The sequence below is a fragment of the Pelobates fuscus genome, chromosome 3 (genome assembly GCF_036172605.1).
Source record: "Pelobates fuscus isolate aPelFus1 chromosome 3, aPelFus1.pri, whole genome shotgun sequence".
NCBI lineage: Eukaryota > Metazoa > Chordata > Amphibia > Anura > Pelobatidae > Pelobates > Pelobates fuscus.
In genome coordinates this window covers 130,238,292-130,265,878 of record NC_086319.1, presented here as the reverse complement: position 1 = coordinate 130,265,878, position 27,587 = coordinate 130,238,292, and the positions used below count along the sequence as shown (strand labels likewise).

The 27,587-nt window shown below is 43.5% G+C and overlaps 1 protein-coding gene across 1 annotated transcript; it reads left to right on the top strand.

Moving 5' to 3' along the window:
• The first annotated feature begins 126 nt into the window (after positions 1-126).
• CAMLG (calcium modulating ligand) lies at positions 127-26,303 on the top strand. The gene is made up of 4 exons (XM_063447468.1): positions 127-413; positions 16,832-17,259; positions 18,475-18,540; positions 25,177-26,303. The coding sequence occupies exons 1-4, from the start codon at positions 263-265 to the stop codon at positions 25,366-25,368; spliced, it is 837 nt and encodes a 278-aa protein (XP_063303538.1). The 5' UTR covers positions 127-262; the 3' UTR covers positions 25,369-26,303.
• Positions 26,304-27,587: the final 1,284 nt, after the last annotated feature.

The following is a 27,587-nucleotide window of genomic DNA, read 5'->3' as shown; positions in this document are numbered from 1 at the left end:
GATATTTTCTATTTTTTTTTTTTTTTTACAGGGTCATGATGTCTCATATACATATGACGCAGTTTATAAAGTAGTCCACATGCAACTAACTGAGCCTCCAGCTGCCAATCACAACATGGCCGCCGCTTAGGGCAGGGCGCTTTCGCGATGACGTCATTTCAGCGTGCCGCCACCTATCTGACAGCCGCTGTGGAAAGGTGGTCATTGTGTTGATGGTTTGTGCAGACTAGGTTCCCCCAGAAAGATACGAGCAGTGGATGGTATGGACACCCCGGATATCTCAGGAGAGGCTGCAGGCGACATGGCGATGACCGCCTCCCAGAGAAGAGCCGAGATCCGGCGGAGAAAACTGATGACTAACTCAGAAGACAGGATGAACCGGATAATGGGCATTCACAAGCCAGCAGCCATCGGTGAGACATGTGAAGGCGGACAGTGCCTGGCAGTTTGTTCTGCAGTGAGTGGCAGTTTGTTCTGCAGTGAGTGGCAGTGTGCTCTGCAGTGAGTGGCAGTGTGCTCTGCAGTGAGTGGCAGTGTGCTCTGCAGTGAGTGGCAGTGTGTTCTGCAGTGAGTGGCAGTGTATTCTTCAGTGTGTTCTGCAGTGAGTGGCAGTGTGCTCTGCAGTGTGTTCTGCAGTGAGTGGCAGTGTGTTCTGCAGTGAGTGGCAGTGTGCTCTGCAGTATGTTCTGCAGTGAGTAGCAGTGTGCTCTGCAGTGTGTTCTGCAGTGAGTGGCAGTGTGCTCTGCAGTGTTCTGCAGTGAGTGGCAGTGTGCTCTGCAGTGTGTTCTGCAGTGAGTGGCAGTGTGTTCTGCAGTGAGTGGCAGTGTGTTCTGCAGTGAGTGGCAGTGTGTTCTGCAGTGAGTGGCAGTGTGTTCTGCAGTGAGTGGCAGTGTGTTCTGCAGTGAGTGGCAGTGTGCTCTGCAGTGAGTGGCAGTGTGCTCTGCAGTGAGTGGCAGTGTGCTCTGCAGTGAGTGGCAGTGTGCTCTGCAGTGTGTTCTGCAGTGAGTGGCAGTGTGCTCTGCAGTGTGTTCTGCAGTGAGTGGCAGTGTGCTCTGCAGTGTGTTCTGCAGTGAGTGGCAGTGTGCTCTGCAGTGTGTTCTGCAGTGAGTGGCAGTGTGCTCTGCAGTGTGTTCTGCAGTGAGTGGCAGTGTGCTCTGCAGTGTGTTCTGCAGTGAGTGGCAGTGTGCTCTGCAGTGTGTTCTGCAGTGAGTGGCAGTGTGCTCTGCAGTGTGTTCTGCAGTGAGTGGCAGTGTGCTCTGCAGTGTGTTCTGCAGTGAGTGGCAGTGAGTGGCAGTGTGCTCTGCAGTGAGTGGCAGTGTGTTCTGCAGTGAGTGGCAGTGTGTTCTGCAGTGAGTGGCAGTGTGTTCTGCAGTGAGTGGCAGTGTGTTCTGCAGTGAGTGGCAGTGTGTTCTGCAGTGAGTGGCAGTGTGCTCTGCAGTGTGTTCTGCAGTGAGTGGCAGTGTGATCTGCAGTGTGTTCTGCAGTGAGTGGCAGTGTGCTCTGCAGTGTGTTCTGCAGTGAGTGGCAGTGTGCTCTGCAGTGTGTTCTGCAGTGAGTGGCAGTGTGCTCTGCAGTGTGTTCTGCAGTGAGTGGCAGTGTGCTCTGCAGTGTGTTCTTCAGTGTGTTCTGCAGTGAGTGGCAGTGTGTTCTTCAGTGTGTTCTGCAGTGAGTGGCAGTGTGTTCTTCAGTGTGTTCTGCAGTGAGTGGCAGTGTGTTCTTCAGTGTGTGGCAGTGTGTTCTTCAGTGAGTGGCAGTGTGTTCTTCAGTGAGTGGCAGTGTGTTCTGCAGTGAGTGGCAGTGTGTTCTGCAGTGAGTGGCAGTGTGTTCTGCAGTGAGTGGCAGTGTGTTCTTCAGTGTGTTCTGCAGTGAGTGGCAGTGTGTTCTGCAGTGAGTGGCAGTGTGTTCTGCAGTGAGTGGCAGTGTGTTCTGCAGTGAGTGGCAGTGTGTTCTGCAGTGAGTGGCAGTGTGTTCTTCAGTGTGTTCTGCAGTGAGTGGCAGTGTGTTCTGCAGTGAGTGGCAGTGTGTTCTGCAGTGAGTGGCAGTGTGTTCTGCAGTGAGTGGCAGTGTATTCTTCAGTGTGTTCTGCAGTGAGTGGCAGTGTGTTCTTCAGTGTGTTCTGCAGTGAGTGGCAGTGTGTTCTTCAGTGTGTTCTGCAGTGAGTGGCAGTGTGTTCTGCAGTGAGTGGCAGTGTGTTCTGCAGTGAGTGGCAGTGTGTTCTGCAGTGAGTGGCAGTGTGTTCTGCAGTGAGTGGCAGTGTGTTCTTCAGTGTGTTCTGCAGTGAGTGGCAGTGTGTTCTGCAGTGAGTGGCAGTGTGTTCTGCAGTGAGTGGCAGTGTGTTCTGCAGTGAGTGGCAGTGTATTCTTCAGTGTGTTCTGCAGTGAGTGGCAGTGTGTTCTTCAGTGTGTTCTGCAGTGAGTGGCAGTGTGTTCTGCAGTGAGTGGCAGTGTGTTCTGCAGTGAGTGGCAGTGTGTTCTGCAGTGAGTGGCAGTGTGTTCTGCAGTGAGTGGCAGTGTGTTCTTCAGTGTGTTCTGCAGTGAGTGGCAGTGTGTTCTGCAGTGAGTGGCAGTGTGTTCTGCAGTGAGTGGCAGTGTGTTCTGCAGTGAGTGGCAGTGTATTCTTCAGTGTGTTCTGCAGTGAGTGGCAGTGTATTCTTCAGTGTGTTCTGCAGTGAGTGGCAGTGTGTTCTGCAGTGAGTGGCAGTGTGTTCTGCAGTGAGTGGCAGTGTGTTCTGCAGTGAGTGGCAGTGTGTTCTTCAGTGTGTTCTTCAGTGTGTTCTTCAGTGTGTTCTGCAGTGAGTGGCAGTGTGTTCTGCAGTGAGTGGCAGTGTGTTCTGCAGTGAGTGGCAGTGTGTTCTGCAGTGGGTGGCAGTGTGTTCTGCAGTGAGTGGCAGTGTGTTCTGCAGGGAGTGGCAGTGTGTTCTGCAGTGAGTGGTAGTGTATTCTTCAGTGTATTCTGCAGTGAGTGGCAATGTGTTCTGCAGTGTATTCTGCAGTGAGTGGCAGTGTGTTCTGCAGTGAGTGGCAGTGGAGGATGGCAGTGTGCTCTGCAGTGTGTTCTGCAGTGAGTGGCAGTGTGTTCTTCAGTGTGTTCTGCAGTGAGTGGCAGTGTGTTCAGTGTATTCTGCAGTGAGTGGCAGTGTGTTCTGCAGTGAGTGGCAGTGTGTTCTGCAGTGAGTGGCAGTGTGTTCTGCAGTGAGTGGCAGTGTGTTCTGCAGTGAGTGGCAGTGTGTTCTGCAGTGAGTGGCAGTGTGTTCTGCAGTGAGTGGCAGTGTGTTCTGCAGTGAGTGGCAGTGTGTTCTTCAGTGTGTTCTGCAGTGAGTGGCAGTGTGTTCTGCAGTGAGTGGCAGTGTGTTCTGCAGTGAGTGGCAGTGTGTTCTGCAGTGAGTGGCAGTGTGTTCTGCAGTGAGTGGCAGTGTGTTCTGCAGTGAGTGGCAGTGTGTTCTGCAGTGAGTGGCAGTGTGTTCTGCAGTGAGTGGCAGTGTGTTCTGCAGTGAGTGGCAGTGTGTTCTGCAGTGAGTGGCAGTGTGTTCTGCAGTGAGTGGCAGTGTGTTCTGCAGTGTGTTCTGCAGTGAGTGGCAGTGTGTTCTGCAGTGAGTGGCAGTGTGTTCTGCAGTGAGTGGCAGTGTGTTCTGCAGTGAGTGGCAGTGTATTCTGCAGTGTGTTCTGCAGTGAGTGGCAGTGTGTTCTTCAGTGTGTTCTGCAGTGAGTGGCAGTGTGTTCTTCAGTGTGTTCTGCAGTGAGTGGCAGTGTGTTCTTCAGTGTATTCTGCAGTGAGTGGCAGTGTGTTCTTCAGTGTATTCTGCAGTGAGTGGCAGTGTGTTCTTCAGTGTGTTCTGCAGTGAGTGGCAGTGTGTTCTTCAGTGTGTTCTGCAGTGAGTGGCAGTGTGTTCTTCAGTGTGTTCTGCAGTGAGTGGCAGTGTGTTCTGCAGTGAGTGGCAGTGTGTTCTGCAGTGAGTGGCAGTGTGTTCTGCAGTGTATTCTGCAGTGAGTGGCAGTGTGTTCTGCAGTGAGTGGCAGTGTATTCTTCAGAGTGTTCTGCAGTGAGTGGCAGTGTGTTCTGCAGTGAGTGGCAGTGTGTTCTGCAATGTGTTCTGCAGTGAGTGGCAGTGTATTCTGCAGTGAGTGGCAGTGTATTCTTCAGTGTATTCTGCAGTGAGTGGCAGTGTGTTCTGCAGTGAGTGGCAGTGTGTTCTGCAGTGAGTGGCAATGTGTTCTGCAATGTGTTCTGCAGTGAGTGGCAGTGTATTCTTCAGTGTATTCTGCAGTGAGTGGCAGTGGAGGATGGGTGAGTCTCACTGCAACATAGATGAGGCCATCTCGAAGTCTTCCACTTTTCCTTAGACAAGTTGTCCAATCCTCTCACCTAGAATGATCCACATGGAATAAATGTCTATATAGTGAAGATTTCTCCACAGCAGCCACCATTTATTTATGTATTTTTGCTAACATTGTCATAGTAATAGCTAATACAAATTTATGGATGCATCCATGCAATACACACGGTTGTCACTAAAGTGAGAATTGTTGGGAATGCAAAGTAATTTTCAAATTCAAGGACAGAGTAGTCGAAAGCATATATGTCTTTCTGATAATTTTCACTGTAGTAAATAACGCTGGATCATGTCCACAAATCACTTACTGTATATTCAAGATAATTACTATATGGTCTATGGAGCCTCCCTATTAAGTATATAAACACCATAAAAAATATTCAGCATTATTACACATGATGACTCCAAACACTGTGAATGTGTAGGATTCAGTGCTTTTCTGTGAGAAGCATTTGATTGGCAGAATGTTAGAGGATGTATCTGAGTAAATACTTGAACTACAGTTTGCTTTAACAGATCACAGAATTGCAGCAAAAAAATCTTGAACACCCCTTTAATCTTCAAAAGCATAGCTGTCATTCTTTTCTTTAGTATTTGGATGCCCTGTCTTCAGTGCAGAAACTGGCAGCCTCTTTCTTCTAGTATCTGGCAAGCTTGCCTTCGATAAAGTACAAGTGGCCAATTCTCTATGTGACACTCTTTGTTGAAAGCACTTTAACCCCTTAAGGATGTGTGACATGTCATGATTCCCTTTTATTCCAGAAGTTTGGTTCTTAAGGGGTTAAAACATAAAAAGTAATCTGGTTGGCTTTGTTGGTAGACAGTATGAGTAACCCTGGATGTGTTTGTTTAATTCCAAATTTTATTTTCATATTATGCGTCTTCAAATAGGAGTGCCAGAAATGTGTTAAATTTGTTTTGTTTTATCCTTTTAACCTCAAACTGGAACTAATCCTCAAAGTGGAAAACTGACATTGCTTTGTAAAAAAAATTTAAAACTGATCAATACATTTTTGATAGTAAACATCGATATTAATATTATTATTTTTTTCTATTTATTTCCCACCTTGTCATGATTCAGTTGCTTGGGGAAGTATCCCCAGGCAGGGCAAATGAAATAAGGGAGCAGGTGAAGCATGGGCAGGTAGGTAGGTGTTACATGGACACCAAGTAACACCCACAAAGAAATGGCAGCAATGGAACAGAGGAAGATCTGGGGAGTGATTTTCCCAAATTTTACACTGAATACATATATCTTTGTGATATAATGCATTTAATGTATTGGGGGGTGATTTATCCTAACTTTTATAAGCCATGATAAGTTCACTTAAATGTTTTTATGCTTTACGAGTCCAGAGCAGCCTATCGCCTCTGCACTGCTTGGGCTAATGAGGAAGCATTAGCCTGAGAAGCAGCTTGTGGCTGAGAGTGGGCTGTCAGCTGACTGCTTTCCACTTATCACAGAGCCCATTTCTAGTATAGCTAGAAGGAGTGTGTAACCTCTGCCTTAGCAATACTTTCATTGGGGGCTAGACTATAGGTGGCCAGTGATCCTTTTTTAACGTTAGAGGAACACTATAGTGTTAGGAATAGAAAACTTAATTTGTAACACTAAAGTGTACCTCTGCATCTACCCTTTCCAGATATTTGAGGAGGATGGCCACCTAAATAGTGTTTTTAATATTTTTTTTAACCCCTTAAGACCGCAGCCAAATGTACAAGTTGTGAACCAAATAAAATGTAAACAAACCACAGATTTTGACTATATGTCTGTTCAACAATAATTTACCTCTTTCATATTAAATGCACCCACACTTATTATATATCATTTTGTTCAGGGGAAACAGGGCTTTCATTTAACATCAAATATTTAGGTATGGAACATAACGTAATATGAATAAAATATAAAAAAATGAGAGAAAATATGATTTTTTTTAAATTTTCTTAGTTCTATGTGACATTCTAACTGTGAATGTCATAATACTGTTTGCTTTTACTGCAATAAAATACACATATTTGTATTCAGCGATGTCTCACGTGTAAAACAGTACCCCCTATGTACAGGTTTTATGGTGTTTTGGGAAGTTACAGGGTCAAATATAGCATGTTACACTTTTCAGTTTTTTCACATTGAAATTTGCCAGTTTGGTTACGTTGCCTTTGAGACTGTATGGTAGCCCAGGAATGAAAATTACCCCCATGATGGCATACCATTTGCAAAAGTAGACAACCCAATGTATTGCAAATGGGGTATGTCCAGTCTTTTTTAGTAGCCACTTGGTCACAAACACTAGCCAAAGTTAACGTTAATATTTGTTTGTGTGTGAAAAATGCAAAAAAACTAATTTGAAAGCCAATTTTGGCCAGTGTTTGTGACTAAGTGGCTACTAAAAAAGACTGAACATACCCCATTTGCAATACCTTGGGTTGTCTACTTTTGCAAATGGTATGCCATTATGGAGGTAATTCTTATTTCTGGGCTACTATACGGTCTCAAAGCCAATGTAACCAATCTGGCGAATTTCATTATGAAAAAACTGAAACGCAAGCCTTATATTTGACTCTGTAACTTTTGAAAACACCATAAAACCTGTACATGAGGGGTACTGTTATACTCAGGAGACTTTGCTGAACACAAATATTTGTGTTTCAAAACAGTAAAAAGTATGACAGCAAAAATATCGTCAGTGTAAGTGCCGTTTGTGTGCGAAAAATGCAATAAATTTCACTTTCCCTGACGATATCATTGTTGTAATAAATTTTACGGTTTTGAAACACAAATATTTGTATTCAGCGATGTCTCCCGAGTAAAACAGTACCCCCCATGTACAGGTTTTATAGTGTCTTGGAAAGTTATAGGGTTAAATATAGTGCTAGCAAATTAAATTCCCTATACTTTCGGCCTGGGTTGTTAGGCAGGTCCTGCAAATTGTAATTAATAAAAGGACCTAATTATGTAAAATTATTACATAAATATATATGTAAAATTATTATATATACACGTGTGTGTGTATATATATATATGTATATATATGTATATAATTTTTTTACTATTATTTTTTATTTATATATAGTTATACATATAGTGATGTATACGTATATACTTGGGTATATACATATATATATATTTTGTTCTACGTGTATTTTGATATATATATATATATATATATATATATATATGTTAATATGAAAATACAGTTAGAACGAAATTACACACATATATATTTTTAATTATTTTTATTTTTATTTTATTTTTTACGTATTTACATATTTTTTATTATAATATATATATATATATATATATATATATATAATTATGTATATATTTAATCAATATCCTTCTACGTGTATTTTGATATTAATATATATATATATATATATATATATATATATATATAATTATATATATATATATATATATATATATATATATATATATATATAAATATTAAAATACACTTAGTGTATGTGTAAATGTGTGCATATATATATATATTATATATAGATCATATATATAATATATATATATAAATGATGTAAGTGTATTTTATTTTTAACTTTAATTTTTATTGTTTTTTACTTTAAGGGGTTAATAGGGGAGGAGAGGGGCAGAGACAGTGTCAGCCAGTGATTTTACATCACTGGCTGACACACAGGATCAGTGATCACAGTGACAGGCTGTCACTGTGATCACCTCCTGCAGATCGCGGTAATTGGCCACAGGGGGAGTGCCTGGGTGGCCAGGCATGCCCCCCACCGCGATCTGCAGGGGGATCCTGATTGGAGTTACTATGGGTCAGCCAATAGGCTGACACATAGTAACTCTGATCGCAGTGACAGGCTGTCACTGCGATCAGATCGCAGGGAGAGGCTGTCTCTGCATTCAGATCGCAGAGACAGCCTCTCCCTGCGATCAGACTCTGCAGATCGCGGTCACTGACCGCAGGGGGACTGCCTGGGGGGCCAGGCATGTCCCCCGACCGCGATCTGCACAGTGAAAACGCGGCCGGCTCCATGTGTCAGCCGACTTTAAAATCGGCTGACACATGGTAAATACCGATCGCAGTGACAGCCTGTCACTGCGATCGGAAGCTGCAGACCGCGGTCCCCAGGCACAGGGGGGCTGCCTGGGGGGCCAGGCATGCCCCCCGACCGCGATCTGCAGCGGCCATGTGCCGCCGGCCACGTGGGGCTGAAGACCGCCCAGGACGTACCATGCCGTCCTGCGGCGTTTAGAGCCGCCCAAATAAGGACGGCATGGTACGTCCTGCGGTCTTAAGGGGTTAATATGTTATATGGATGAACTTTTAAATTGATTTAATATTATGAAAAATATTTTTACTGTTTTATATACATATTAATATATATTTTTATATATTTTATATATATATTAAGGCCTTTTGGCCTGTAATTGTGGGAGGGGCGTATGACACATCTCTTCCCTACTTAAGGGACACCCCTTACCTGGCTCCATACCGTTCGAGGTCAGCGCTGCATGAGGATCCACTTCCGGTTCACGTACGGCGCCATCTTGGTTTTTCAGAAACCCACGATTTCTCCACGTGTAGCTGTGTCCAGGAATCCTCTTCAAGGTTTTCCGCCCGTCCAGCTCCTCGTGGCTCCGGTCTTCATCGTAGATAACGTCCCAGGGACTTCAAAATCGTAAGTCTGACGCCCGGCTTAGTCCCACGGCGTTCCGTTCTCAAACAGGTCCTCGCTTTCCGGCTTTCTGGCCAGGCAGCAATTGCATACGTTTATTTCTCATTTCGGTATCACTTGTCCGCGCAATAATCCTTTCGGTATGTTTCTAAACACCATTTAACTTAATTTCATTGTCGCTTCATTGTACCGAAGCTCTCATTCATGCTGCCTTCCGTTTTCGGCTGTTATATACCTCTCATCTAGGTCGGTCAAATTTTGACGATTTCACTGGTTTTCTTTCTATTTATTCTAAGTATGCGTTCGGCAGTTTGCTCAGCTATGCACACATTCATTTCACATCTGTCATAGGGCAAACTCTGTTTCTGTTGTATATTTACGCAAATTCGGTTTTACCTATTTTAGGTACTGTCATGAATTCGTATAAATCAGATACTTGCCGGGGGGCGTGGCCTGACTGGGAAGCAGTGCAGTCGCATGAAACTAGAGCTCCCAGGCCTCAAGCAGATAACTTGCTAAAATCGGGGGCAAACTTAACTAAACTGGCCCCCCATTCACCGCTTCTTACTCTGCAGACACCGGCGAACAAGGGGATACCTTATATGCCAGGAAAACTCGCAGGAATGACCGAGCTGAGGACTGGGGCCTATACTAAGCAGGGCAACGGAGAGGCGGCCGCTCTCCCAGCCCATAATCGCACGCAGCACCCGCAGCAAACGACTACCCCCCCCCCCCTTTGGACCGGTGGGGGTTATCCCGGTCCCACACGCATTGACTGGCGAAACCCAGAAGAAACTAACAGCACCAAACTTGCAAGCAATCCATGATACTAAAATGGCGGACAAGCAACCTCGTGGACAAACGGGGCCTTCACTACGAAGCTCCAACACGCCTGACTCCCTTGATACCCGCCTAAACAAACTATTTGACGCCTTCTGGGCTAAGATCGCGGCCCGACATAAGGCTGAGCGAACCCAACTACTAGTGAGCGGTGATGCGGAGGGCCTACATGGCGGCACAGACCGGAGCGGGACCAGGCTGCCCTCGGGCGAAGCCGTGCAACCACAGCCCAAGACACTCCAAACCAGCCCATCTGGGCCTAGGGCCACCAGGGGATCAACCCCGGAGCACCGGCCACACAGGCGGAGACCTGTACGCCGCAGGCGGCACACCTTCCACCCCAGGATCTCCAGACCTACCCCGAAAGGGAAGGACTCGGCCTTTCATAGCCCCCGAGTCCGCGGCCGCAAGGTGCCGGCTCTACAACGGGCCCGGAGCGGGAGGGCACCACCGACTAGCTCCCGACCGACCGCCAAACTCCATACCACCCCACGCAAGCTTCAAAGGGCGCGGCAACACGCATCTGTGGTAAGAACCCCTCCAGCGCACAAAACACTGAGCCCAGCGAAGCCACCAGCAACACAGAAGGGAAAACTGCCGGGATACAGACCCCAGCCCTACATCGAACTTTGCAAGCCACGGAGAGCCGAATCCCTGATTACAGACCAGCACAACCTCCTACCTGGGACTTACACTGACATTAACTCACCCTCCTCAATCTGCGACTGGACACACCAGGGTAGGAGAGCAGAGCAGCGGGAACCAGGCAAACGACGGCCGTGCGGCATTGGCTGACTGTGACTAACATTACCTCACAATACGTAAAGCAGAGCCCGTGTCTCCTTACTTTTTTCCTTTTTCTTTTATCACTTTTTTCTAATGCCGTTGTAATTTTAAGTTTAAATTTATATGTGCCAGAGCAAGGGCCCATTCAACATGAGACCTAACCGGATTTAAGCAAGCTAGCAACATAGCATGATAAATATAGTCAGCACAGAACTAAATCAGCAGGTTCTAGTCTCTCCTATTATAATGGTATAGGCTCATTTACCCTAGACCGGCCTAAATTACCTGTCATAACCGACATTTACTTACCTTGCAAACTAATGTATCAGTAGTTATATAATTCTCTCCTGGGTCTGCACCCTCAGTCTGTAACTTGTGAGTAAAGCGTGTTAATCTTATTCCCTACCTATAGACGTACCATAGGATTGCAAACTGCATTGTAAGCATAAATGTACCTCCTCCTGTTACCCGAAGTTCAAAGCCTAATTAACCTAGCATGAAACCATGTAAATGTGAAGCAACTTATTGTTTTCCAGCGTGTTTATATAATTTGTTTTCCAGCGTGTTTATATAATCTGTGTAACCTGTACGGATAACTCTACTGTTAAACTTTCGAAAAAAAAAAAAAGAGGCTGCTACTCTTGGGAATACATGCAACTATTGTGTACACTTATGCAAACTATATGTCCTACATGCATTAACCCATCACTTTATTTTCTGTACTGAACCATCATATGCCTCAATAAAAACAAAGATTGACAAAAAAAAAAAAAAAATCAGATACTTGCCATACTTATGCATATGATACTAAGTTCCTATCTGATTAAAATTGTCTCTTTTATGTATTGGTTTAGATCATAGTGATTTTAATTTAATACATTATAGATTTCATGTAATAGTTGGCCTACGATTATGGCTTATTTCTAAGGTTGGTAATCATGCTTTACTTACAACCATGTACATCACGTTTTTTACATGGCATTTACAAACTCAGGCCTTTTCTTGACATACTCAGACGACGTAACACACGAGAACACGGTCATATATGTCTCACAAGACTTTCGGGTTTGAATCACACGTTTTGGTTCAACCATTCATACGTCACGTTACAGCAACATTTTCTGCATATTGTCATTTCACATTAAAAGTCCCTTGCATTTCCCAGATCAGTTTAGTGACATGCATATCATCTGATCACCTTCCATATATACACATTACACGGCCAAATCCCCTGCTGCTAGGTATCGGACTCAGCGTAACGCTTGTCACCAAGCATGGGCAGTCATGTCACTATCATACTCATAGACTTTTACACCTCCCACACATACTGGTAGAAGCCCTAATCCCAGCCTATACAGTATACACAGGTCTCACATGATCCATTCTCACTCTATCACATTTTGTTTTCTACCCTTTTAGGTTTATCCAGGTTTTCATACCTGTCGAATCTCAAAACTTTATACATACTACCAGGTACGTAAGCCTGCTCACGTTGTAGTTCACATACGTTTCATTCTCCTAGGCCATAGAGTACTGGCAAGTTAGGGGTATAGGCCCAAATAGGTACCTCCCTTCTTGGCATCTCTGCCTATCGTTTAGTGGTCCGCGAGGCCAAACACCCTGCCTCAACATTTCGGAGGCAATCGCCATCGGGCCACACGTGAGTTAGCCGCCTCGCATATTATAGAGAGGGCCTCACCTGTCACTCCCTCCCCCTGTTTTCTTTTACTATCACCGAGAGGCCTACGATTCCTGCCACTACGACAGGTGGCCTCAATAACCCCTCGCGCCAACTCATAGACAGAGCCTCTCATAGCCACTTGGCAACTAGCAGGGCCTTACCTGTCACAAAACTAGATTAATTATTCGCCTTGAAGGCCTAGTTAGCCTGCCAGTATCACCCCTGGGTTTTCATACACTAACCAAATATTTTGTCATTTAGTATGTCTCAAGAAGGGGTAGAGGATTTCTCCCTACCGGGCACTCCGGCTAGAGCAAACACCCCATCACAGGGAGGAGAGGTGGCTAGTCCAGCATCTTTCAGTTCATGGACGATCCCTCGCATAACCAACGAACTCGGGAGACCTCAAATTTCCTGCAACAGCAAGGAAAGCGGAACTCTACAAGTTACTGCACACCTCAACCGATAACATGGACGCTGGGGAAGGGACTAGCCAGTCTAACATGGCATGCTCTTATCCCTCATGGCATCCATGAGCAAGGTCAATTCTAGGCTGGAGAAACTTGAATCGGTCACTACAGCCCTTACCATGGCTGGACCGGCCGCTGCAACCCCTCCAGCACTGGTGGAGTTGCAATCAGTTTCTCCAGCCATCACCTCGGATGATCAAGAGGTTTACCCTGCCCATATGATACCTGAGCACCTCAAAAAAGATATCTTGGAAGGTAAAGATATCAACTTGGCTTCATTGCTGATTGCCTCCAGGGATGTCGTGGAACATAAGACATACGGTTATGACGATATTTCTGTGGTGGTCAAATCTAGGGATGCCCGATTAAATAGGAAACCGACTATCCCTGAATTTGTGTTGGCATTTATCGTGATGTTATATGTGCTGTATATCCCCACAGATGTGAGGAGTTTGACTTGTATATGCACAAGCTGGTGGGCCTGGGCAACAAATATGGTGGGTCAGCTTTCTATGATTACCATAGATCCTTTTCTGCCAAAGTGTCTGGCGCTTTCTCCCAGTACGGAACAAGGTCAAACTGGAGCAAGATTGATACGGTCATTTTCTGCAGACACTTTGCAGGTCTAAGAACGCCGGCTTGTGCATACTGCTCCTCCATGGCTCATACGGCTAATTTCTGTCCAACCACTGCGAACGAACCTACCCCCTCTCAGGGCACTAGTTCCGCTGGTTCTGCAGAAAAAACACCCAAAGACAAACTGGGACGGGATCAAGTTTCTGGGCAAGTCCCAGATATGTAATAATTTTAATGTTGGAGCATGTAATTACAGTGGATGTCGTTTATTCCATATATGTTCAAAATGTTTCAGGGCACATGCTAAAACTATGTGTCCAAATAAAATGTACCCTAAACAATACTTAACGTCGATAAACATTTCTGTACTTACGGCATTACTGGCACATCATCCATCTAGACATTTGGTAGAATTCATTATCTCAGGTCTATCAGAAGAATTCCACACAGGTCTCATACACATGCCTTCCGTAATCCTGGAATGTCCTAATTTACAATCCGCACAACAAAACCCTACAGCGGTGGACACACTCATAGCCAAAGAAGTGGCAGAGGGCTTCCTATTGGGGCCCTTCCAGTCCCCTCCTTTCACCACATGGTGGACAAACCCCATCGGTATTGTCACGGGGAAATCTTCCCACAAACAGAGACTTATCATCGATCTATCTGCACCTCACACCTCTGCCACTCCTAGTCTGAACTCCCTCATACCCTCTGAGGAATTTTCACTGCAATATTCCACCATAGATCACGCCATTATGGCTATCATGCAGGCAGGGGTCGGAGCATGGCTCAGCAAGACTGATATCACAAATGCCTTCAAGTTATTGCCTATCCACCCTACACTGTGGCACCTGCATGGTGTTAAGTGGGCCGGGAACTACTATTTTTTTTCTCACGCTTAACTTTTGGTTCCAAAAGTAGTCCGGCCATTTTCGACGTATTCGCCGAAACCCTATGCTGGTTTTTATTAATTTATTAGCCAGATGCCCTACATTATCTGGATGATTTCTTACTGGTTGAGGAGAATATTTCCCCTCCCAGTAGCCTCAAAGAAACCATCAGCCTTTTTAAACAGGTGGGCGTCCCAGTCTCCCCCACCAAGACTGAAGGACCAGATACCTTCATCACATTCCTGGGTATCATGCTAGACTCGGCCACCATGCAAGCTAGCCTGCCACGCACCAAGGTAGAAAACATTCTTACCAACATAAATCTCTACATACAACTCGGTACTTGCAACCACAAAGAATTACAGTCTCTGCTTGGGTCACTGAATTTTGCCATGCGCATCATACCTCAAGGCCGTGCTTTCATCTCACGACTCCTTTACATGTTCCCACTTTTTAGACATGATGCACACAGGTTACCCCTGGATACCCAAGCCACGGCAGACCTACTTATGTGGAGAAACTTTTTAACCACCTGGAATGGTAAAAGTATGTTCCTCCCTAAATTGTCTGACTCCTCACCTACCATTTGGTCAGACGCGGCGTCTACCACAAGTTTTGCAGCAATTTTCGGGAACGAATGGCTTTGGGGCAGCTGGCCTTCAGAGGTTCAGGACCTGGAGGGTTTTTCCACTACCTCAGCTCTGTTTGAGATATATCCCATCGTGGCGGCTGCCGTGGCATGGGGGCATTTATGGGCAGGTTCGTCAGTACGTTGCTACTCAGACAACCAAGCAACCTGTCACATTATAAACAAAGGCCGATCCAAATCACTGACTATTATGAGATTCCTGAGAAAACTCACTTGGCTGGCTGCATGTCATAATTTCTTCTTGTTTTGTGTTCATGTTCCAGGTGTATGTAACACGGCTGCTGACAACTTGTCTCGTTTTAATTTCCAGGCTTTTCGGCAAATTCTCCCATCAGCCGCACTCACAGCCACGACCACTCCACTATTCCACCATCTAGTAATGGACTAGACGCTATCATGCAACATAGCAGGACATTGTCCCAATTAGCACTGTCTACCAATACCCGGAAAACTTACGACAGGGCTTTCATTTTATTTAAAAGATTCCTGTCGGAACACAACATCTTACAACCTTTCATCATGACATCCTTGTTGGGCTTTGCTTATTTTTGCCACCTCAACTCAAACTATCATACAACACAATCAAACTATATCTAACAGGCATCCAACATCACATGCTAACTTTACAACCAAACAACTAAAGTTTCATGTCCTCCTACCAAATTAAGAACATCCTTAGGGGTATTCAGAGATCCGAACCCCCACGTACGGCCCAGAGGCTACCTATAGACTTCCATATTTCTAAAGACTTATCCAGCTTACTAGATTTAAAACCCTTTGCCAACATCACAAATCTCGTCATTAAAACCGCTATATACGTAGCTTTTTATGGGTTTTTGAGACCAAGAGAATTTACCGCCATCAACAGAACACAGTCCACTCACATCCTACTTCATTCACACTTAACAAAACACATGGACTATTATATCTTGACTCTGCCTCACTCCAAAACCAATCAACATGCACCTCCAGTAGAGGTTAAATACTATCCTACTCACAACAGGTGGTGCCCCGTCAAACTACTGGACTCATATACCCAGCATATCAACGCACCACCATCTCAACCACTTTTCCGTCTACAAGGCTCGGTACTCACTACCACCACCTTTATGACACACGTCAGGTCTTTACTTACACAGCTGGGCCTCAAATCAGCTAACTATTCGGTCCACTCCTTCCGAATAGGAGCGGCCTCCACAGCATCCAGTGCAAACATTCCAGTACATGTTATCAAGTCACTAGGGCGCTGGAAATCATCTGCTTACTCTAGATACATACCTAACCCGGTACAAGAAGTAAGAAATGCCTTTCAAGACATGTCTGGTTAAAAGTATGTATATTGCTGGTATGTAATAAATTTGATTTTCTACTTTTGCCCTCTTTATTTACAGGCCTACCTCATCGTCGGTTCCGGCACACCACAACCGACTTGCTCTTTTAATACCATCCTACACTTATCAGTGTTTGTTTCTTCTGTACTATCATGAGCCCTTAACACAAAATATATATATATATATATATATATATATATATATATATATATATATATATATATATAAAATTTATTTTTTTTATTTTTTTATTATGTTGAAAGTATTAATTAATATTAATCAAGGCCATAACATGCCTGTGCAAGTGCAAATTTCAAAGTGAAATTTTGAGTTTACTAGTTTGGCATTTGTAAGCAAACATTTATGCAGAGGCTATCTAGATATACACAAAAATGCTTGTCTTGACACATTGACTAGCTACACTGTCTCTGGAGAGGGACGATGACATTGTGTAGCCAGTTGTTAATGTATTTTGGGATTCTCTCTTTTTTTCCTCTTCATGTCACCGAACTGGAGAAACCCTTGTTTATCTCCTAACATGTATTTTACAAAACAAATATGTTTTAAAGGAAGCTGCTTTGTGACTATCACTTATTGTTTTAATTCTGTACTCTAGATGAATTGCGCATAGAAAGAATTGACAAACCAGATTCATTGCCCCTTTCATCAGCCCTGTCTAAAAGGGGTGTCATTCTTTCTGGCGACACAAGCATATCAACTGAACACCTTTATGGCAGTGGAGATGGGAGGGAGTCCTACTCAGGAGAAAGGACAGATTTCAGCCAGAATTCAGAATTCCGGAAAGACAACAATGGACTCTGGAAGAGCAGTGGAGATGTGACATCTGACTCCACCCCAAAAGGCATAAACCAATATTTGTCAAAGTTTGATGAGGCCATGAAACTTAGGAACCAGCTAAATGGTGAGAAGACGAATCAAGAAAATGGTAATGGAGTGGAGGAGTTGGACTCTTTCCGCATTTTTAGACTGATTGGAAGTGCACTTCTTGCTGTGGCAGTCAGAATGTTTGTATGCAAGTTCTTGGTAAGTGATTATTGATCTTTTGAGGGGATAGGGGACGCTTGAATGTGTTTATTTTTATGCCTGAATTTGTGTACTTTTAGTAATACCTAGAGATTTTACTACACGCAGTTGGTGTGCTTACATTTTATGACATAAATATTGGCAAAATTTAGCTCTATACCTAGTGTATGTTTTAATACATTGGTCAGTAAACTGTTACTTGTGCATATATACATTTGTAATTAAATATTAGATTGTAGATTAGCCATGATCACCATCAGTACTAGAATATACCAATCAGATATATAGTTTTGCTCATATGATACTGATCCCAATTATTTTTTACCACCTAATGTTGTAGACATTCTATTAAATAGAATGGGTACTTATAAGATGAATACATAAATAAATTCAGAGTCTTTATGCATTATTCTCTAAACCTGGTATTATTATTATTATTATTATTATTATTATTTACCAGGACATTTCATATTTTTGTGGAAGTTTTGGGTACATTGTCCACAAATTCTCACACATACACATGATCTATTCAGTGTAAAATTTCGTTACCCACCTTACCTCTGTTCGGGCGCCACCAAGCCTTGAGCTTTGTTAATTGTACTCTTCATGTATCACCCATGTCCGCTCCACCCACTCTCTTTTATGTAATTTGCTCTGCTTGGGAACCCTTCAATTCCTATTGGCCCTAGCTAGTGCTGACAGTGTCTGCTCTGGAGTTTCCATAGCAACTGCAGCACATATGCTACTTTTGCAATTCTTGGAAGAACAGAAGGGACCACCTTTTTTGGTCAAATCAACAGAATAGAGTCTTTGCCAAAGATTTAACTGAGAAGTGTGGTTAAAGACCTATTTTAAATGTTTTTTTTTTCTCTCCCAGTCTATTCATTTGTTAGCCAAATTTAGATTTAATTTATAAGGTGGGGTGGTGGGACATGGGGAGTTTAATGAGAAAAATAGAAACACTTAATACATTTCAGGAGATAGTCATGATGACAAGAGTACCAAGGCCTGAATCACAGATGCACCAGAAAATAAAAAATATCAGGGATGATGACGATGATGATAATAAAATGTATATAAACATTATAAGCTATTTTCAAAATCTTCTGCTCTGCTTAGAATTTGAAATGTATTGTTCAAATCCCAGAATGGATGTTTGTTCTTGAAGAGTGTCCAAATTGTACTTATGTTTATACATCTATTTTTCATTTGCAGTCAATATTTGCTCCATTCCTTACTTTACAACTTGCTTTCATGGGATTGTCAAAGTACTTTCCAAAGGTAAGATTATTTCACTTAAAGAAAAAGTTAAGATACAATTTTTTTCCTTCTTCTCCCACAAGTGCTATATGTGGTTAACATTACAGTTTATTATGCAGTGTTTACATTACAGCCTAGGGACACCTCCAGGGGCCACTCCTCGGATGGCCACTAGAGGTGCTTCATAGGTCAGTGCTGCACAGCGCCCAGCTCTGACCCAGGAAGTCCTGAGATGCTAAACATTCTCCGTAGAGACGTTTGTGTTCCTAACCCTGTAGTGTTCCATTAAAGTACAGAGTTGCCACAGTGCTTCTTTGAGGAGATAAACCACCAGTGTTTACAATTGGTGGTAGCAAAGCAGATATAAGAAAATACTTCAGAGTGTAAACTGTGACATTCTTCAAATAATTCCTCTGATGTAGGACTCAATTCAATAATTTTGGATAAACATTTACTTTTTTTTTCCAAAATGATAAAATATCAAAAAAGACATCATATATAAAATATCAATATATCTGAAACTATCAAAATATTAAAAGGTTAGGGGCGTGGCTAACCGCCGAGCAGAATGGAAGCATAGATTCTCGCTCCGGCACTATGGCTCCGAAATAAGCGCCAATTTAGAATATCAGGGCCAGAGAATAAGGAGGTGCAGTGCAGGATCTGGCCATGTCGCAACCCAAGGCAAAAAAAAAGAAGCAGCGCCTGGGCTGAGAAACTGAATTTATTTTTTTTAAATCAAAAACCGGCACAGAATACTCCAAACATGAGGTCCGCTGGGCAAGATGACGGCGGGGAATCAGGGACGGGACTGTCAGTCCAAACTCTACCCCTCAACGCCAGGAATCCTGCACGCAACTCACAGCAGCTTACCTCCAACAAGCCCTCGACGATCTATCAACCAAATTGATATCCTCGTGGCAAGAATCAGTAGCCGACCTCAGGAAAGATATTCAAGATTTGGGTTGGCGCACCACGCATATGGAATCCAAAATGGATCTATTTGCCTCTGCCCACAATGACATGGCAGATCATGTCCAAACGCTGGAGTAGAAGGTAGAGGAGATGGAGACGAAACTCATGGATGTGGAAGACCGGGCACGCGTAACTTCTTACATAGGGTACTCGCAAAGTTTACTCAGACACAGAACACCTCCGTGATTGTCTGCGGTGATTTTAATCATGAGCTGGACTCTAGAATAGACGCAACAATACCGCGCAAATCTCCACGGCAAACTAAAGCAAAACTATCACCAAATTGCTTGCAGAATATGGGCTCCATGACGCATGGCGAACCTTCCAACCCAGTGGCGCAGATTTCACATATTACTCAGCAGTCCACAAATCACATTCTACAATTGACCTGGTACTAGTGTCAGGTACCCTGTTGCCACAAGTCATACAATGCACGATAGGGGACATTCTGTGGTTTGTATATGTGCTTCCCACTTTTTAATGGACCAAAAGTAATGGGACAGATTAACAGTCATAAATCAAACTTTCACTTTTTAATACATGGTTGCAAATCCTTTGCAGTCAATTACAGCCTGAAGTCTGGAACGCATAGACATCACCAGACACTGGGTTTCATCCCTGGTGATGCTCTGCCAGGCCTCTACTGCAATTGTCTTCAGTTCCTGCTTGTTCTTGGGGCATTTTCCCTTCAGTTTTGTCTTCATCAAGTGAAATGCATGCTCAATCGGATTCAAGTCAGGTGATTGACTTGGCCATTGCATAACATTCCACTTCTTTCCCTTAAAAAAACTCTTTGGTTACTTTTGCAGTATGCTTCGGGTCATTGTCCATCTGCACTGTGAAGCGCCGTCCAATGAGTTCTGAAGCATTTGGCTGAATATGAGCAGATAATATTGCCCGAAACACTTCAGAATTCATCCTGCTGCTTTTGTCAGCAGTCACATCATCAATAAATACAAGAGAACCAGTTCCATTGGCAGCCATACATGCCCACGCCATGACACTACCACCACCATGCTTCACTGATGAGGTAGTATGCTTTGGATCATGAGCAGTTCCTTTCCTTCTCCATACTCTTCTCTTCCCGTCACTCTGGTACAAGTTGATCTTGGTCTCATCTGTCCATAGGATGTTGTTCCAGAACTGTGAAGGCTTTTTTTTAGATGTTTGGCAAACTCTAATCTGGCCTTCCTGTTTTTGAGGCTCTCCAGTGGTTTACATCTTGTGGTGAACCCTCTGTATTCACTCTGGTGAAGTCTTCTCTTGATTGTTGACTTTGACACACATGCACCTACCTCCTGGAGAGTGTTCTTGATCTGGCCAACTGTTGTGAAGGGTGTTTTCTTCACCAGGGAAATAATTCTTCGGTCATCCACCACAGTTGTTGCCAGACCCCTAGGTATCTCATTCGGTGGTCGCACCAACGGTATGGGTGTTGTCTCTGGATCGTTTTTCTTAATGCATGGTTGACGTTCAGGTTCAGGATCTCCGACTTCGAGTGATTGATTTGGAGGTTCGAAAGTCGGCCATATAGTTAGAATTCTGTCTGTATTGCCCGGAGGGAGGTCTCTGGGTTCGTAACCACGAACAAAAGATCATCTGCGTATGCCAGGATTTTATGGTGCGAGTTTCCGATCCCCATTCCTTGTATATCTTTATTCCATTGGATCTTGTTGAGGAAGGGCTCCAGTCTCTGTGCAAACAGCAAGGGTGAGAGTGGGCAGCCTTGCCTGGTTCCGTTGTGGATCTGGAACGGATCCGATAGTGCGCCGTTGATCCTGATCCGTGCTGTCTGGTTTGTGTATAGCGCCGTCACCCAGGTGAGCTATTTTGCCCCTACGCCAAATTGTCGTAGGGTTTCGAACATCAGTTCCCAGTCCACTCTGTCTAACGCTTTTTCCGCATCTGTTGACAGGAGTACTACCGGTGTCCTTTGTGTTTTGGCGTGGGCTATGATGTTCAGGGCTCTGATGGTGTTGTCCCTCACTTCCCTGCCTGGGATGAATCCCCTTTGGTCTGGGTGGATTGATGCAGGTAGCAGTGGCGCCAGTCGGGTCGCGAGAAAACTCGCCAGGAGTTTAAGGTCCGTGTTTAGCACGGATATCGGGCGATAGCTGGGGCACAGTGTTGGGTCTTTCCCCTCCTTCGGGAGTAGGGTGATGTTGGGCGAATTGGATTGGGCCATCGTGTGGCCCCATCTTGGATGGAATAAAGTGCCATCAGGAGTTTCGGTTTCGTATCTTGTGTGAACGTTGTGTAATACTGGAGGGGGAGGCCGTCTGGTCCTGGTGCTCTGCCTGTTTTTGCTCTCTTGATGGCAAACGCTTTTTCCTCTGGTGTTATGGGTGCCTGTAATGCCTCTCTGTCTATGTCACCTATTTCTGGCACGTTCGCGTTGTCCAGGTAGTCCCTGATGTTTTCAATTATGTTCGTCCGTGGAGCTCCCGGGGCTTCTTGACGGAGATTATATAGGGTCTGGTAGTAGGCTCAGAACGCTGTGGATATTTGGTCTGGCCGGTGTCTGAGTTGCCGTCTTGCGTCTTTGATTTTCGGGTTGTAGAGTTGGCCGTTCACCTGATTTGGATGTAAATGCCCTCAAATTAAAGCTGAAAGTCTGCAGTTAAAGCACATCTTGTTCATTTCATTTCAAATCCATTGTGGTGGTGTATAGAGCCAAAAATATTAGAATTGTGTCGATGTCCCAATATTTATGGACCTGACTGTAACTGCCGGACTGAAAAACACAACCCATATATACAAAAATGGGGAAAAAGATTTAAAAGGGGAATTTACTATACATCAAAAGAGAGCGATATTCATAGCTCACAAACATCTTACCCTAAATAGCTCTCATACAGAGAAAGAAAAATACTATACAGGTGGTATATGGTTCCCAGCAGGCTAAAATATCTAGACCCAAGCAAGTTAGACTCCTGCTGGAGGTGCCATGTACACACAGGATCAATGCTACACATCTGGAGGTCGTGTCCACATTTAGCCCAGTACTGGGCGGATACTGCTAAGCTGATCCACACAAGTACAGGAGTAGACTTACCAGACACACCAGAAATTTTTATATTGGTATTCCCGGAAAAAATCTCCAAACATCTACTGTATCTAATATACCACATTATAATAGCAGCATTAACCTCAATTATCTGACATTTGCTACAAACCACTCCCCCTACAATTCAGCAATGCATTAACCAAATTGACACAACAAAACGCTATGAAATAATTGCACGTAGGGCACTACCACCCACCAAGTTCTGGGTGGAAGCATGGGAGAGATGGGATCAACACTCGGAATGGAGCGGTGTCTAACGACCTACCTCCAGAACCAAGCTCCCCTATTTTGGGGTGGGCCCTCGGGGGACCGACTCCAACAGCTGTGTCTAGCCCACTTAAACACAATGTACCGGGAGGGGCATGGGACGACAAAACTGTGACCTGTACATATAGCAAATGCTAGTTGCAGAACACGTGAATGTACAAATCCAGTGGGTCTTCAGCCAGGAGCCCAACTCACCATATACTTTGAACTTGGTTCATATGGCAATTATTGAATAAATACTTTGGGTGTGTTGTCAGCCTGTTGATGTATAATGCTATGAAATCTACTTAAGCACGAGCCTAGGTGCATACACGCATGTACCTCAGAATGCAACAATGTATAAATATACCTCTTCCCCCCCCCCTTTTTTCTTTTATTCTGAAAACCAATAAACAGTTATACACACCAAAAAAAAAAAGTTTTCAAAATATTAAACCATTTTTTAAAGTGTATCCAAAACTTTAAAGGAGCACTATAGGGTCAGGAACACGAACGTGTATTCCTGACCCCATATTGTTAACAACACCTCCACCCCCTTCCTTACCTGCCTAAATATAACATCTTAGCTTAATTCTAGTCTGCTGCTCCTGGCTCTGCCCCTGACCTACTTGCTTGGCTGAAATCATCAGAAGTTATGTTCTGGGCCAATCACAATGCTTTCACATAGTAAAGTATTGGATTGGCTGAGAATGTCAAGGAGGTAGATCAGGGGCAGAGCCAGCACATGCCAAACACAGCCCTGGCCAATCACCATCTCCTCATAGAGATGCATTGAATCAGTGCATCTCTATACGGAAAGTTCAGTGTCTCCATGCAGAAGGTGGAAACACTGAAGTGCAGTGCTGCACAGTGTGCAGCAATGCCCCAGGAAGCACCTCTAGTAGCCGTATGAGGAGTGGCCAGTGGCTGTAATGTAAACACTGCATTTTCTCTGGTATTTCTCTTGAACATCATTTAGTACTGAAATTAAAAACTAGAATCAAAGTGCCTTTTCAAATTATGCTAAGTATCTGACGTGCAAAGAGAGACGGGATATATACGATTTACTAGAGGTGGAAAATAAATATGAAGAAATAACTGACGATTAAGAGAATGCAGAGGGATACAGTCCCTGCAGGCCACCTGCAATTTTCCATGTTGGGCATTTATGGGAATAATGTAACCATTCTATTACAGCAATGGTTTCAAATAGAAAGCACTGTGCACAACTGCAGAGGATAATCTGTGTGCAGACAATGTAGATTGCATAGAGATAGTTTTACCTATTTGTAGCCATTGTTATTCAGGAAAATGAGCAGACAGACGCTGGGACAGAGGGAAAAAATAAACCGGATTTAAAAAAAACATTTAAATATTTTTTCCAGTCGGTTCTCTTTCCATGGAGCTATGCTGTGCCTGTTTCCAGGTCCAACAGTCCCAATTTTGTTCCCTAGTGTATTGCTGCTGTGGACTATGTCCATAGTGTAACGAAAATATTCCCCAACTCGCAGGATTCAACTCAACAAAAGACAACACAGAGGAGAGATACGTCTACCGGACCTTAGAATGGCCGGACTCCACGTATATGAGAGGAGACAGTCAGGAACGATCCGAGGTCAAGGGCACAAAGAGACATCGTAAACTAGGACTAGCCGGGGTCTGGTACACAGTAAACAGCAAGCCGGCAAACAGAACAGATAAGGAAAAAGAGATAATGTAGTCAGAAACAAAGCCAAGGTCAATACGAAGGAACACAACTGAACACAACAAGCGCTAAAGGGAACTGCAACAGAAACCACGATAGGGCAAGGACTAAGGGAAAAAAGTGAGTATAAGTACCTTCTAAATTAATGTGATTGGCTCCTGTCATATCCACACCCCCAAAAGGTAAGTGTATGGGGAGTGTGGCATGACAGGGGCCAATGGGAGCCTTTTGCCAATTTAGGCTCCCACTGTTTCTTTAAGAGCGCGCCCGAGACCCGCGGTGCGCTCTTAGATTCAGGCGGGACACGTGACCGCTTCTCGCGGTCACTGCCCGCCTTCCTGTTGCAGCCGTCGGATGAGCCGCGCGCGGCTCGTGCAGCAGCAGGACCGCGCGCGGCTCGAAGAGAGGACCGCGGCCGGACCCTGGATAAGGTAAGTAACGCTACACTTAGGCAGTAGAGTGCAAGTGCATCATTCAGCATGCTCAAGCTGTGCACAGGCACCTGGACACTGTAAAGAGCATTACAGCAGTACCTGCCCTTTTAGGGGCTTTTCCCCTATCAGGCCTACACTGTCATCCCGATGTTTGGAGGTATGCTTTTCCAACTCTGCATATAGTTTAATGCCACATTAAAAATCCTATAATTGTTGTTGTTTTTTTTCAGGGGGATAAAAAGATGAAGACAACAGTCCTTACAGCAGCACTGCTTCTGTCTGGGATTCCTTCTGAGGTGATCAGTCGCTCACTGGATACATATAGCAAGATGGCAGACGTTTTTACCGATCTATGTGTCTACTTTTTCACCTTTATTTTTTGTCATGAAATACTTCTATTTTTTGGCTCAGAAGTGCCCTGATTGTTATTCATTACATATATACATTTGCACACTTTCTGTATCTACTAGTCAACATCTAGCTACATGCAAAACAAATTAGTCCTTTGCTATCAGTGTATACTGACTTGTTAAAATAATTGCTAAGGATTTCAGCAGTCTTTCAGATATTACTTTCAAAATGGTTTCTGCAAAATGTTGTGTGCATCAATTTGTTGAATAAACAGTAATTATCCATTCCTCAGATACCATCCCGATTTAAAAGGTAAACTATTTAATAGCTCCAAAAGACGATTTAATTCTTCCTGCCAACCATATTCTCCATTTGTAGAACTTTTTCTACCATTATTTGTCTACAGTGCTCACTGCATTTGTCATCCACTTAAACCAACTTTAAGTCCAGTGTAAGCATCCATTCATCCATACTTCTAAAAACATTATATCCTATATAAACCATTTTTTTCTCTGGTGATTTCTATATTACAGTGGCAGTTGCTAATTTATTTATAAGTCATTTCCAGTGTAACTGTATCTAAAATATACTGGACATAAAAATACAATATTTATTAATCAATATACAAAATTCTGTAAACTACCGTACATCAAAGGAAGTGTGTGTGTGTGTGTGTTTAGTATGGAATAACATTTAGATATATTGTTGGCTAATGAGAGAAACAATGATTTAAGAAATGTGGGGAGAAAAATCTTTAGCTTGCCTTTTATAACCGGCTAATTTTTTATGTTCAAAGGGGAAAAAAAACAAATTAAACTGACAGATACTATGATCATTTTAAGCTATCTGTGGCAATCACTGTATCGGTACCTCTAATACTGTGGTTCAGAACTCACTCCTCAAGGCACACCAAAAGTACCTGATTTAGGCATTTCCAAATTCTGGTCCAGAAGGGTTATTAACAAACCTGGAGTATTGGTGTGCCATGAGGACTGTGTTGGAAACTGCTGATTATGGGTTTGTGGCTGTCTCTTGTTACTGTCTCTGTGTGACAGGGATTAAGGTGATGTTCTTCCCTGCATTGTACCAATAACATCTGCTTTTGTTTAAGCCTGGTTTTGCATTCAATGACACTAATAGTGCCATAGGGTACCTACCTCAGTCCTCTGATACAGAACCCCCCCTCCACCCAATATATTACTGTACATTAATGGAAAATTAGTTTAAGTAGACAGGCAGGTGTGAATTCTTTTAGGTTAGGTGCCATCTTTATTTCTCAGACTTGACCATATGTAGCATCAACTCTTTTTATTCAAATACATCTGCCTAACCCTCTTTTCATGTAATTCATTTATTTAAGTGTGTGGTGGGCACAAAGCTATAGGTAATCTGTTTCTTTACTTAGTTAACAAAGGTGTCAAATTCTTAGTTTTCATTACAAATATGGCTTTTGTGGAATGGTGTTCATAATTGTGCCCAATACATTCATTTGTTTTCTAGGACTACCGTACTTAAAATGTGATATTGCCATGCAATTATAAATGGCAAAACATTCTACCTGTTGTTCCCTATTGCCCATCAAAAATCCAGTCTTAATTAAAGCATAAAAAATATCACACTAAGTTTTAAAACTGCATTTCCATTTGTACTAATAGGGAACGGTAGGATCAATTTGTGAATGTATATTATTGAACCCTGCTGCTAGATTAATGTTTGTCTGTTCATACGTGTGCCTGGGATACATACTTTTTTTAGTTGTTGTGCTGTGATTTTTTTTTTTTTATTTCTTCCATAAGTACTTATGTATGTTGTGTTATATGCCTGTTGGTTCGGGGAGCTCAGCATCAAAAGTGTGTGTGTGTGTGTGTGTACCAGTATCAGAAGCTTACCGTATATGTCTGTATTTATCATTATTATCAAGTATATTGTCCTTCATCTAGTTTTGTTGTAGGAAAATAATATTTACAGATAGATGATTCTGCATAGTTTTCTGTGCTGCCTTTACTTCCCATTGAGTTAAGTGCATTTAACCTGAACTAAGTGTGCATAATGAAAATCTGAAGATTCTACATATATTTTTATGTGCTGCCTTCACTTCCCATTGAGTTAAGCGCGTTGCTCTTTCTAACCACCTATTTCCTGAACTACCACTGTTGTGTGTGCTCTTAAGAATGCCCATTGTGCGTGCAGCAAACTGAAATCTACAGGCATCCATTTCAAATTGTCTCACCCTACTTGCATTCATTGAGATCAGGATGTCCCCTCTATGCTTCGGTGGGCTACAACTTTC

What these genes read in the sequence shown, in the direction of transcription:
- CAMLG (XM_063447468.1), top strand. Translation starts at nt 263, where the DNA reads ATGGACACCCCGGATATCTCAGGAGAGGCTGCAGGCGACATGGCGATG. An exon ending in TCACAAGCCAGCAGCCATCG is followed by an intron (nt 414 to 16,831) that starts GTGAGACATGTG and finishes TCTGTACTCTAG; the next exon opens with ATGAATTGCGCATAGAAAGA. An exon ending in TGTTTGTATGCAAGTTCTTG is followed by an intron (nt 17,260 to 18,474) that starts GTAAGTGATTAT and finishes TTTCATTTGCAG; the next exon opens with TCAATATTTGCTCCATTCCT.